At 35.7% G+C, this 12,266-nt stretch overlaps 1 protein-coding gene across 1 annotated transcript in view; it reads left to right on the top strand.

The window, feature by feature from the left end:
- The first annotated feature begins 336 nt into the window (after positions 1-336).
- LOC140171682 (uncharacterized) overlaps positions 337-12,266 on the top strand; it is a 29,448-nt gene continuing 17,518 nt past the window's right edge. Inside the window, exons 1-7 of the mRNA XM_072194975.1 lie at positions 337-536; positions 1,812-1,919; positions 4,745-4,816; positions 7,522-7,662; positions 8,061-8,141; positions 8,505-8,609; positions 10,428-11,997. Coding sequence (XP_072051076.1) covers positions 461-536; positions 1,812-1,919; positions 4,745-4,816; positions 7,522-7,662; positions 8,061-8,141; positions 8,505-8,609; positions 10,428-11,997 — 2,153 coding nt within the window. The 5' untranslated portion in view covers positions 337-460. The remainder of the gene's footprint in view (positions 537-1,811; positions 1,920-4,744; positions 4,817-7,521; positions 7,663-8,060; positions 8,142-8,504; positions 8,610-10,427; positions 11,998-12,266) is intronic.

Here is a 12,266-nt window from a genome sequence, read left to right as displayed (position 1 = left end):
ATAATGGAAACTGATCATTTCAGTTCCGGGATTTGATCATTTTGCTATCGTCTTCACCATTCAATGGAGGATTTGAAGTTTTAGAAATCATTCTGGGACACCTTGTATAGTCACGTGACGAGAATGGAATGGAAACCAAACAGCTATTCATGCTACCTCGTATGAAGAATCTGGGAATTTACCGATTATTTTATATTTTTGTATATTTGAGAAAAACTTCACGGGTCAAAGATCTCATTGAAATAAAGCAAAAGACACACACACATAAGGTTATAACTTGTATTCTGACGTGTGGCGTTGAAGTGTAAACCAATTTTGTTAAAGAATAGGCCTATATCAAAATGGTAAACCTGTTGAGTGAGAGTGCGCATACTCAACATTATCGATATCGGTAAAAGATTCCGAAGTCGAAAGACTTTGTTCTTCCGTTTTTTAAAAATTCATTCATCTCACTGTAAAAATGCATGGATATCAGCTCATTTTTGCTCGTGTCACAGTCCTTGTACTTATCGCCTGTGGGGCACGAGGAGAAGAAGGTAAGAAACGATATTTAGAATTATTATATTACCCTCACGATCCATTTTTCAAAATCGCGCATTGTGATTTGTTAAAACCTGGTTAAAACACATCACGCGAGAGCCATTTATTCTGTCTACGTTTTGCACTACGCTTGGTTACACGTACAATATGTGACCGTACAGCACGAATGAGCCGTAAATTCCCTAAATTGTATTCTGAGTTACAGCGTAAAATGTGTACGAATGTCGTATTCAATGTCGTTGAAGGAGCAAAGTTTAACAAACTATAACCCCGCTTCTGGGTATCGTTTGAAGTCAAATGATATACCATTTTAAAGCTTATGATGTATATTTGTTAAACATGAAATAAAACAAAATTGACCGGGGGAGGAATTTACGGCTCATTCGCCGTGAACGGTCACATATTTCCGCGATTCGCACTGTCACTTACGCGTACGCGCTCGGCCTTCACGTAAACAATTTAAAATATTTGGGCAAAAAAGTAATATTTTATCTTTAAACCGCACTATTTTGTGGTAGGCCTAATAGAACAGAACAGTTGGTAGCATTATCTTTTACACCCAAATAATTGTCCTCGGCAGTAAAAACGTTTAAATTGACCCTTTGCACGGTCATCTCAAAATGAGGTTCTACTCGCAAAGTATGCGTTGTATGTGCGTACGGCTGTCAAATTACCGTGTACGCTCGGCAAAAGCCTTCTGGCGTGTTGTTAGAAAAACGAGAGAAATAAAATGCACTTTTTGCGCATGTGTTTGCAGAGAGAACCTACTCGCTTGTGCCACCATGAAATAACAGGGATCGTATTTTCAAACAAAAGTAATTTTATTCCTCCCTATGGTATACTGTTATGGCACCAAAGACAATAAGTTGGAATGTGATACCTGTAATACCTGTAATACAGTTAGTGTGTGGCACGTGTGCCGCAAGGATCAATTTTGGGTCCTCTTTTTTATTTTATCAAACATTTAAATAATCTCAAATTTCACAATTTAAAAAAAATTATCATACAATTTGTATTATACTGCGAAGTTATTTGATATCAGAAGGACAGTCCTCGTACATTCAGAATGCAATTCGCTATGACTGATGTGCTCTCATGTCCCACAAAAACTGTCCAAACGTTCATACCAGAGCCCTTAAAGATATCAATAAATAAATAAATAAATAAATAAAATGCACAGAAGCAGATTCGTATATTGAGTAATAATAAGCAGATTCATATATTGGGTAATAATTATAAATTGTTATCTTCTTGCACTGCCGCCCTTACAGAACCATTTCAGGACAGCGCTGGATACATCGCAATTCCACTGTCTTTATTTGTTTTAGCGGTGATCATTTCAGCAATTATTGTTCGCCGTTCTTCTTCTATTCGTAAAGGTAAGACTTTCTACAACATCACAGCTGCTATAAACCCCGGCCTTAAACATGTAAACCAATTTGGACCAGCGTGGGGGATTCGCGCGCACCTAGGTTTCACTATCATTGAGGTATAGGACTTTTTATTTTTTTGGAGAAGAGCAGGTAAGGCAACTACTTGATTATATTTCTACATGTTCATACTACATATTCTGAAAATTTTAGAAAATTCGCACGTGTCCGTTTTTTTTAAATCACATTTTTGTTCCTAAAATGGGGGTTATAGCGCCCTCAACGGGCAATCTCTCCATAGGGCTACATGTAAAGACCAGTTATAGACAAATGGCCCTAAAATAAAACGGACTCGTTCATTTTTCCTCAAATTTTGCACATGATGTAGATTTAACATCTGGAATGTAATGCAAGTGGTGTCGTTGCTGCTCTTTTAAATTCATTTATAAAATGTCCGCCCCAGACCAAGGTGTCGCTGTTCCTAAAATTGCTGAAGAGCACGTTATTTGCTGTTATCATCCATTATCCTGAGATTGATTTCTACGTTATCAGTCTGGTCCGCAACAAAAATACAGGGTGCCCCCCCCCCCCACAAAAACAAACAAACCCCAGAACCCTCATTGCACCCGCTTTTTCTCCTATTTCTTAAAAGTTGATCAAATATATTTTGGTATGTAAAGAAACCTTTATCAGTTAAAGTTAGTTTTTTATTACTTCCGTGGTCCGAGCTGTGCACCAAGCGTAGACGAGCGTACACACAGAAGAAATAAATAATCACGCTGATTGGCTGATCAACGCACTTGACAACAAGCCGGTTGACCCATTGGTCTTCGGCGCGGCGCGTAGTAGGCGACCTTGTCACTTCTACGCAATCGCAATTCACCAGCGCGTACCCGGACCACGGAAGTAATAAAAAATTAACTTTAGCTTTAATAAACTCATAAACTTTGAAGATATGCTCTTTTAAAGAAGAGTATCAGTTTTTCACTCTGTCCATGGAAGAGGTTTGGCTACTTCAAAGATTGAACGGAGTACATGTACCATGCATGATTATTATATCAAATATTCCTCAATGATAATTTTATGAAATAACAGCTTGATTTAGGGAATGGGCTTTACCGGTAGACTTATGGGCTATGGATTTTGTGTCATTAATTTGTAGGCAAAATGGATGTGTGATGGTACTTCTTTTGCTATACTTGAAATTACCTATGTTTTCGTGGTTGTTTGTGCCTTCAATTTTGTTTATTACGTTTCTTTCATTCATCCTTTCTTTCTTTCTTTCTTCCTTCCTTTCTTTCTTTCTTTCTTTCTTTCTTTTTCTTTCTTTCTTTCTTTCTTTCTTTCTTTCTTTCTTTCTTTCTTTCTTTCTTTCTTTCTTTCTTTCTTTCTTTCTTTCTTTCTTTCTTTCTTTCTTTCTTTCTTTCTTTCTTTCTTTCTTTCTTTCTTTCTTTCTTTCTTTCTTTCTTTCTTTCTTTCTTTCTTTCTTTCTTTCTTTCTTTCTTTTTCTTTCTTTCTTTCTTTCTTTCTTTCTTTCTTTCTTTCTTTCTTTCTTTCTCTCTCCTGAAAATGGCTGTTTGTTTTGCATTTGGTAGTGAAGTGAGTTTGCTGTGCTGCTCTGTCTTCTATCTGGTTACCTCCTTGACGAATTCAAGTCTCAGCACTGGTCCTCATTGTATCAATTGTTTTGCGTACCATCGTTGTGTACCGGATACTTGCGAATGCAGCAGTAATACGGTTGCGAAGATCTTAGAAGCTAGCTGGTGGTCCTCGCTCATAGACGCCACTTTGTATTTTGCCCCAAGGGAAGAAATCAAGTGGTGTGAGGTCTGGTAATCTTGCAGGCCACTCCACAGCATAACCCATCCCAAACCTCATCCGTGGACAGAGTGAAAAACGGGCACATTTCTTAAAAAGGGCATATCTTTAAAAGTTTTGAGCCGATTTTGTTTTATTTAAGCTACCGATTTAAGGTGTTTTTACATGCCAAAATATATCTGATCAACTTTTCAGAAATAGGAAAAAAGAGGGCGCAATGAGGGTTCTGGTTTTTTTTGGACACCCTGTATGTTGATTTCTTTAAATTGACGAGTATAGCGTCATCGATAACGGTCTCTGGTTGTATTCTGGGATATCAAAGTGAATCGTGTGTTTCGTTTTGTCATTTTTTGCATCAGAGGAACGTTTTCGACACTCAAACTGCTAAGAGATTGTGATATAGCCATGTAATTAAGACTTTGGAACGCTGATGATTAAAAAACGAGGAAATAAATTAAAAATGCATCTAAATAATCACCTCATTTTTGCAGTCCTTTTATATATTTTTTCTTCAATATCTTTAAAACGTTATTTCCGTATAATTTCATACGTTTTCTTACATATGATAATCGTATCAACAATTTGATGGTACCCCATTTAAAGGTATATAGTACAAGTTCTTCGGTTCAAATTGGGATTTATATATACATTTGTAAATTAAAGGAGTATTTCGTGATTCTAGCATCCTCTTTTTATGACATTTTCAGGAAATATCCACGAAAAAAACCTATTCCCAAAATTTCAGTTGATTCCGATTTTGCGTTGTATTCGTTCTGGTGCACCAGAACGAAGTTCAAGTTTCACGATATCTTTGCTAAACGAATTAATCTGCAAGAAATATTTTGTACATAAACATTATGTAGCCAGAGGTTTCCAGTGATATAAAAATCTCAACTTTTTGAGAAAAGTGGGGGATGAGGCTGTGGATCACGAAATGCCCTTTTAAGGCATAGAAATATCATGAAAATTTATATGCTTATGACTTTACTACATTATTTTTATCCACTTTTTTCCAGTTTTACGTGTGTTGTGTTATCCGTTTCGTATCTGTTGGAACTGTGCTGCTATGGGTTTTACTCGAAGCGAAGGTAAGGCTCGGGGCGGGTCCAGGTTTTTTAAAGGGGTGAGCGCTAATAAAACAAAATTCCGACTCGATCTTCACTCACCCCAATCATACAGCAACTAGCTAGATTTATTTTAGAAGCCACATCCACACCTATAATTGGCGAGTCGAGGTTGTCACTGCACGCTATACGCTCGCGTTTATGGCAAGCTAAGCGGCTCAGAACGTGGGACTAGCTACGCGTAGCTTCTTTCTCGTTACGTGCAGCTTATTAACCAATCAGATTCGCGGTTTTAAACACGTGGAGCTGATGTAAACATCCTCTCTCACAAATATTACGTTGTTAATTTTTGTAAATGAAAATATCTGTAGTATATCAGCAAAAAACGGTATAGGTGCTATTAAAGTAATATCTGAACAGAATGATGATTGTTCTATATTTAGGGGCTATCATTTTCTTCGGAAGGGATCCAAAATATAGGGGCCATACTTTTTGGAAAGAAAAATAAGGGGGGGGGGTCATAAATTGATAATGACAAAATGTAGGGAGTCACAAGATGACTACAGATAGTGTGTTTATTGTATTCAAAAGACTGATTTCAATACAATTTTAGCCTGTCTAGGGGTAAGGTGTATCGGTGGTGAAAGTCGGGGGTCATAACATTTTGATGCCGAAATAGTGAGGGCCGCAATTTATTGACGCCGACTTTTTGTAAATTTAGGAACCCCCCGTTCCGAAAAAATGATGACCCATTTTACTCTCTCCATATTTACACAGTGGCATGTGATTTCGCTTTCCCTGCAATATCTTTACACAGCGCTTTACATCAGTAGTAGTTGTTGTTTGACCTTCATATCCCCTGCACCGCTAATACAGCCCGAGTATAAAGTTACTTGCTATTATAAACACGATGTAAACTTGGAAACACTAAATAAATATGCTTTGTGTCATTTTAGCCAGGCATTAGCAACATGTTCTCTTGACACGTGCTGTGATTTGGCCTCCTTTACCCGTTCGTTATCTATGCTAATTCCGTAAATTAATTACAAGATAATAATTGTGAAAGAGGATACCTATAACTATACTACGCGCAGCTAACGACCCAACCACGTGATTAAATTTGACTATTTTGATTGGACAAACAGCTGCTCGTAACCAGAAAGAAGCTACGCGTAGCTGTTCCACGCTTTTGGCCCCCTTGGCTTGCCATACGCGTTTGTCATTGTTGCCATGGAAGCTCCGCGAGAGTACAATGGAAAATTGACTATTCACTCGCGCTGAGTGCAATAGTATACAAACATTGAATGTTTATGAGAACGATGGTTAGAATATTTTCATGAGGTGAAATATGGATTGTCCTATTCAACGAGACTTTTGCCGAGTGGAAAGGAACAGTTCATATATTTCACCGAAATATTCTTTCCATTGAACGAATAAAAACGTTCAATATTTGTTTATATAACTCATATATAAATTATATATTTATTCCACATCACCAGAAAACAAAATAAATTAAAAAATATATAAAGTGTATTTATTTTAGAAGCGACAACTATAATCGGCGAGGTGGTCACCGAGTAGACTATGCCATAGTCGATTTTTGATAAATAAAACATGTTATTAATCATGATGAAAGCATTCAGTTGAACTCGAAATTATACTGATATTTATTACATCAAAATACTAGTATAAAATTGTTAGAAAAAGTTTATATAATTATATTAGTGACAGTAAAAATAAAGTATACGTAGGCTTATTATTGCATGCAACATCATACTGTCATTATATAAGCACTTCAATACTGAACAATTCTAATTTTAGAATCTGCCAGTTTATTATCCGAGTTAAAAATCGACTATGGACTTTCACTTTTACCCCGGGGTTCTCTAAAACACACTGTCAATCATACTTGTTTATCAATCAAATCTAACCACAAGACTAAGCATGTTGGTATAATACGCGCTAGATGCGTACGTTCATCCACCAACTTTCGCGCCAGCACAAAAGCGCCGCATTCCATAGATAATTGTGTACCATAATAGTTAATGGTAATAGTAGGTGTCGGGAGGATTTAAACAGTAACGAGATCTGGGCGACTAATCACAAGCCAGATCCATTTAAAGATGCATTACATCATGGCCAATTTCAGTAGGCCAGATTTCCGACAATCTCATCCATAGAGGCTCATAGACAGCCGTGTTAAGCATGTAAACCGCAATCCAAAGTCAGTAGTCCACTTGGGAAGCTAACAAACAGAGGGAGTACGGTGACTGAAAAGATGATCAGTTGTGAAAATCTATCAATTGTGCACAAATTAATTAAATCGGGGTTTTAAGCTTAAATGCAATATCCAGATTATGCACAATGGGCAAGTGGACTACGGAGTAGTCTAGTCACCGAGTCGAGGTGGTCACCGTGCTGGCTATACGGCCGAGTTTGTCAGCGTTGCCAAGGATGGAAAATGGACTATTGCACTCGCGCGGAGTGCAATAGTCTTTTTCTAAAAATGGCAAAAATAATCAATAGTAATTGACCAATAAAATGATAAGAATCTTTGCATGAGTTATATAATCTTTTTTGTAGCTTACGCAAAAATTACCAATAGTTCTGTACAATCAGTTAATAAGAATTGTTATATGGGTTATACAATACAAATTAGTGCATGAAGAAGTACTGACACTTTGTAACATAACGTCATTATGTTTTTCCCCAAAATATAATCGCTATAGGATCACTTTCAGAAGAAGGAGATCCGAAACCAATGCGATTGAAGTATTACGGAGATCCAATGCCCAAAATCGGTCACCAAACCTATAACTTTAATAAATCAACATCCAGAAAAACAACAGAACAATTAATAGGACAATCTGGTAAGGATCGATGCATCAAATTTAAAACCTATTTCAAACAGTATAAAAATCAACGAATTAAGATGCTAAAACTCATCCAAAGTAACTCCGTTCATGCCACGATGCTCGATATTCTTAGATATCGCATATTGTAGTCGTTTAGATAATCATTGAATCAAGCCAAAACTGAACGCAATTCGCAATTGAGAATATGCAGCATTGTGTATTTTGACTATAAGTCTTTCTATGGATAGAGTCGAGGAGGCTGTTCGATCAGACATGTATTTCTGCTTTTGTTGGTATGTGGTATCAAAGAATCTTGATTGACCTTAGTAAACATAAGTCATTATTCGTTTCTAATATTTTGTTTATAATTAGAACGTATGTTTCATTTAATTTAAAACACCTCTTCCTTCCAGCTTATACGGATATGCAAAGCACCAGCCTATGTGAAGGAGCTAAACTATTGGAAGATAGCATGAAGTATCATGATGATGACGGTAAAGTAGAATCAGTGATAATACATTATTGCACTCAAAGTATTTGGCAACTTGTTACGCCATATACTTATGTTTTCCCCTGCAACAGTGACATAACCTCTATCATGGCTATATAACTTTCCAGTGGGAGAAGATCCCATCAATGCCATTGTTCAAAGTATTACAAAAAACCGACGATGTGAACAGACGAACCCGACAACGGAGAGTTGCGATTGTCTGCATAGGCTTCTTGAGGCGGTACAATTGGTAACCAAGATCTTGCTTGGATCTTGCAGCTGATAATGTTAAAGCATTGAAAAATTCATTGCTTTATTAACCAATATTAACACTTTTGGCTAAAATTGTATTTCATAATTCTTCTAGATCATACGAATACACATGGGTCCGATATGTGTACCGGAGCTCAACTACTCGACGGTATAGCGCAATATCAGGAGGGCAACCGATACACTTCAATGGAAAACAATGGTAATGTTGAAAAGTTTTTATTGATAAAAAAATGATAATATGAAAGTTCTTATGTATCTGCATCTTTAAGGCAACGTAATCAAACGTATTGGTCTTTACAAAAGGTTATGAAATCTGAAGACAAGGAGTGTTGAAGTAACCTTGGAGTTATAGTAATTAAAACCCAATCGCTTCCAAAGATGTTCACAACATTAATGATCATCTCAATTCTGACCTTTCTCAAATTGCATTGTGGATGGAAAGAAATAAACCCACTCGTAATGCAAAAAAGACCAAAGCCATGCTCTTTTGCTCAAGTCGTAATATTAGTAAATCTGATGACCTTAGTTTATTTTTGAATAATGATGTCTTGGAAACTGTAAATAAATGTAAATACTTAGCCTCACTCTGGATCAAAAAATGTGCTGGGAGCCTCACATAAATTAAATTTGTTGTAATGTTTCAAAATAAAATTGGTCTTCTATATAGAATTGGAGAATGGCTTTCAGCTGACAATTTAAATACTATTTACAAAGCTCTGGTGCTTCCCAGACTCAGTTATTGTGACATTGTATGGGGTAACTGCAAATATACACTACAGAACAGGATAGAACGTCTTCAGAATCGGGCTGGGGTCCCTGTTCGCACACCTTCTTCATTTATTATAGGGACGGGCTTGGTTGGAAGCTCCTAAGTGATCCTAGACATGATAACTTATGTATCACTGTCTTTAAATGCCTAGCCGGGCTTGTTCCTGAAGGCCTAAATGATGTTTTTACTCTTATTAGAGACAATCATGGCCATAATACAAGAGGTAGCTCTCACGGTAATATAGCTCTCAATTTTAAACCCAGAACTGAAGCTGGAAGACGTTCTTTCGTGTTCAGGGGGCCAAAGCATGGAATAATCTGCAATCTGATCTGAAATATCCAATACCAACCAATACTTCCATTTAAAAAACAAAGGTTTTAAGTGTGTAATAATATTAGCAATATTTAATAGTTTAATATGACCACCTGTGTAATAAGTAGCAAACCTTTAAAAAAAATTGTGTGAACATGGCCTTCAGCTTGTATTTGGCCGATGTTGAAATCAAAATTTTAGTTTTCAAATGTGTATATATAATTAAAATGCTGATGAAATTTCTTACTGTATCAATTTTTAGTGTGTTTTAAATATTCAATTGTTTTATAATTTGAGAAACATGTTTATTTAATTCAAATACTAAATGATGAATGTGTCTTAAATCTTAAACTGTGTAAATTATTTAGTTTCAAAAACATGTCTTTTATGTTGTATTTTGGCAAGTATAATGGAAATCTGAAATCTGAAATTTCTTTCTTGAAAACTTTCCCAGGTTTTGTTGGGTTTTTTGCTTGCAAATTCTGAATTCTGAATTTTATATTTGATAAAAGTACTTTGTATTTAAATTTGATGCGCTGTGTTGGTTATGTATTTTATAATTGTAAATATGAGTTAGTTTCCCCATTTTAAGTTCATGATTGTGTATGCTTATATATTTATGTATCCTATGTATTTAAATATTTTGTTTCATTATTTTGATGTATTTTGATGTATATTTTAATGTGACCCCTGGGCCTCATGGAAGAACAGAGGATACCTTAAAACATCCACTGAATGAGTAACCCAGGCAAAAGAAGATATAAAACAAACAAACAAACAAACAAACAAACAAACAAACAAACAAACAAACAAACAAAACCCCTAGAAGACACAAATCTACTTCATAAATTCATAATATTAAATAAACAATTCATTGTTTTTCTTGGACTAAGATTTTGACTGAGTGACATGATATTTATATCTCACACATTACAGGCCAGTCGGAAATATCTTTGCTATTTCCATTGCCATTTCCGACCGTGAAGATAATGGTTAAACTTGGGAAGTATGCAATAGATTGGTTTCTCCAAAGTGACAACGATTCTGAACCCGACTTTGAAGTGGAAGATGAAGAAAATGAGCTGAATTCTCTGTGTGAGATAGGATTTCTCTCCAATCTTGAAGGTGTATACACATTTAGGATAAGATCTTTCCAAGAAGAATGTGCTGGCGAATATCTCGCCAATTTGGCCAATTTATCCGCTGAACATCTTCGAAGATTTACCAACATATTAGAAGCATTGGATTACACGTCCCTGATAGGTATGCATAGGGTTCTTCGGACAGCATGTATTTCAAGTAGAAAGGCGTGTTTTTGGATAATTAAGAGAATCGTGGAGATTTTCCAGCAGGAATCAAACGACGGTGTCAATGATGAAGACAAAGAAATGATTATGGAAAATCTTGTTTTATTATGCTTGCAACTGAACATTGAAGGCAGGTACCAAGAAGATTTCGATTCGGTTTTGATGACATTATTTCCCAGAAGTTGTATACACCTTTCCCAATTATCCATGACAGGTCCTTTGGCTTACTTTATGCAAAACCACAAAGTCAACGCATTACAAGTTATATCTACACATCGACAAGAAAGCAAGTCTGCAGAAACTAACCTTTTGACCATTGTTCATGACAATGTCGCCAGACGATACGTGCCCTTGAAAAATAGGTTGGATTTCCATGAGTCGATGAATCTTCAAACGTTATTCAAATCATTGAGGTTTACAAACTTAATATCTTTAGTTCTGGAAGGAGTAAGCCTTCGTGGTCAACTTGGTGGTTTAATGAGAATCATTGAGAATGGTCACCTGCAATTACTTGAAGTATTGAGATTACCCTTCACTCATTTAGATCATCATGATTTACACCAAATGGGACCATTGGTAAGACTTTATAAGCTGCAGGTCATCGATGTATCGAACAATAAAGCTGGTTCTGGTTTACGTGTTATGGTAGATGCCATATTGGGAAAACCTCTACAAGAATTGGACATATCTGACATGGATGCACCACCGGAAGCATTGAGATATGTTTTAAAGAAACTCTGCAGTTCCACTAGTCTACAAAGAGTAAACTTGAAAGGTAACCAAATATATGAACAAATTGGCACGGATTTAGCGGCCGCTTTAACAACAACGTATACGTTGAAAAACATAAGCCTGTCAATTCGTAACTTACCTTCATACTTAGTCGTTGAGCTTGGAAAAGTCTTGCACTCTTTACAGAAATTGCAAAGTCTGTGTATCTATGATTTCCTTGACCCGGAGGAATGTTTCAACGCAATGGTTGATATAATACCAAAACTTCCAGCATTGAAGAATCTTCTTTTGGACACTAACAAGAAAATACCGTTTAAAATGAAGGTACAGATATGGAGTAGCTTTGTTGAGGTACTTCGTGCTTCCAGAAGAATCGAAAGCTTGACACTTCTTGGAATTAGAGTTGACCACGACAGTCTTCTTGACATTCTGCAGTTCTGCCACAAGAATAACTACACATACTTTGGGTGAGTTTATCATGTTCAATTTTGCAAATAATAATAATAATAATAATAATAATAATAATAATAATAATAATAATAATAATAATAATAATAATAATAATACATAATAATAATAATAATAATAATAATAATAATAATAATAATAATAATAATAATAATAATAATAATAATAATAATAATAATAATAATAATAATAATAATAATAACAATAATAACAACAACAACAACAACAACAACAACAACAACAACAACAACAACAACAACAACAACAA

This window comes from Amphiura filiformis, chromosome 15 (genome assembly GCF_039555335.1).
Source record: "Amphiura filiformis chromosome 15, Afil_fr2py, whole genome shotgun sequence".
NCBI classification, from domain to species: domain Eukaryota; kingdom Metazoa; phylum Echinodermata; class Ophiuroidea; order Amphilepidida; family Amphiuridae; genus Amphiura; species Amphiura filiformis.
The sequence above is the reverse complement of the archived record's forward strand: the minus strand, read 5'-3'. Positions and strand labels throughout refer to the sequence as shown.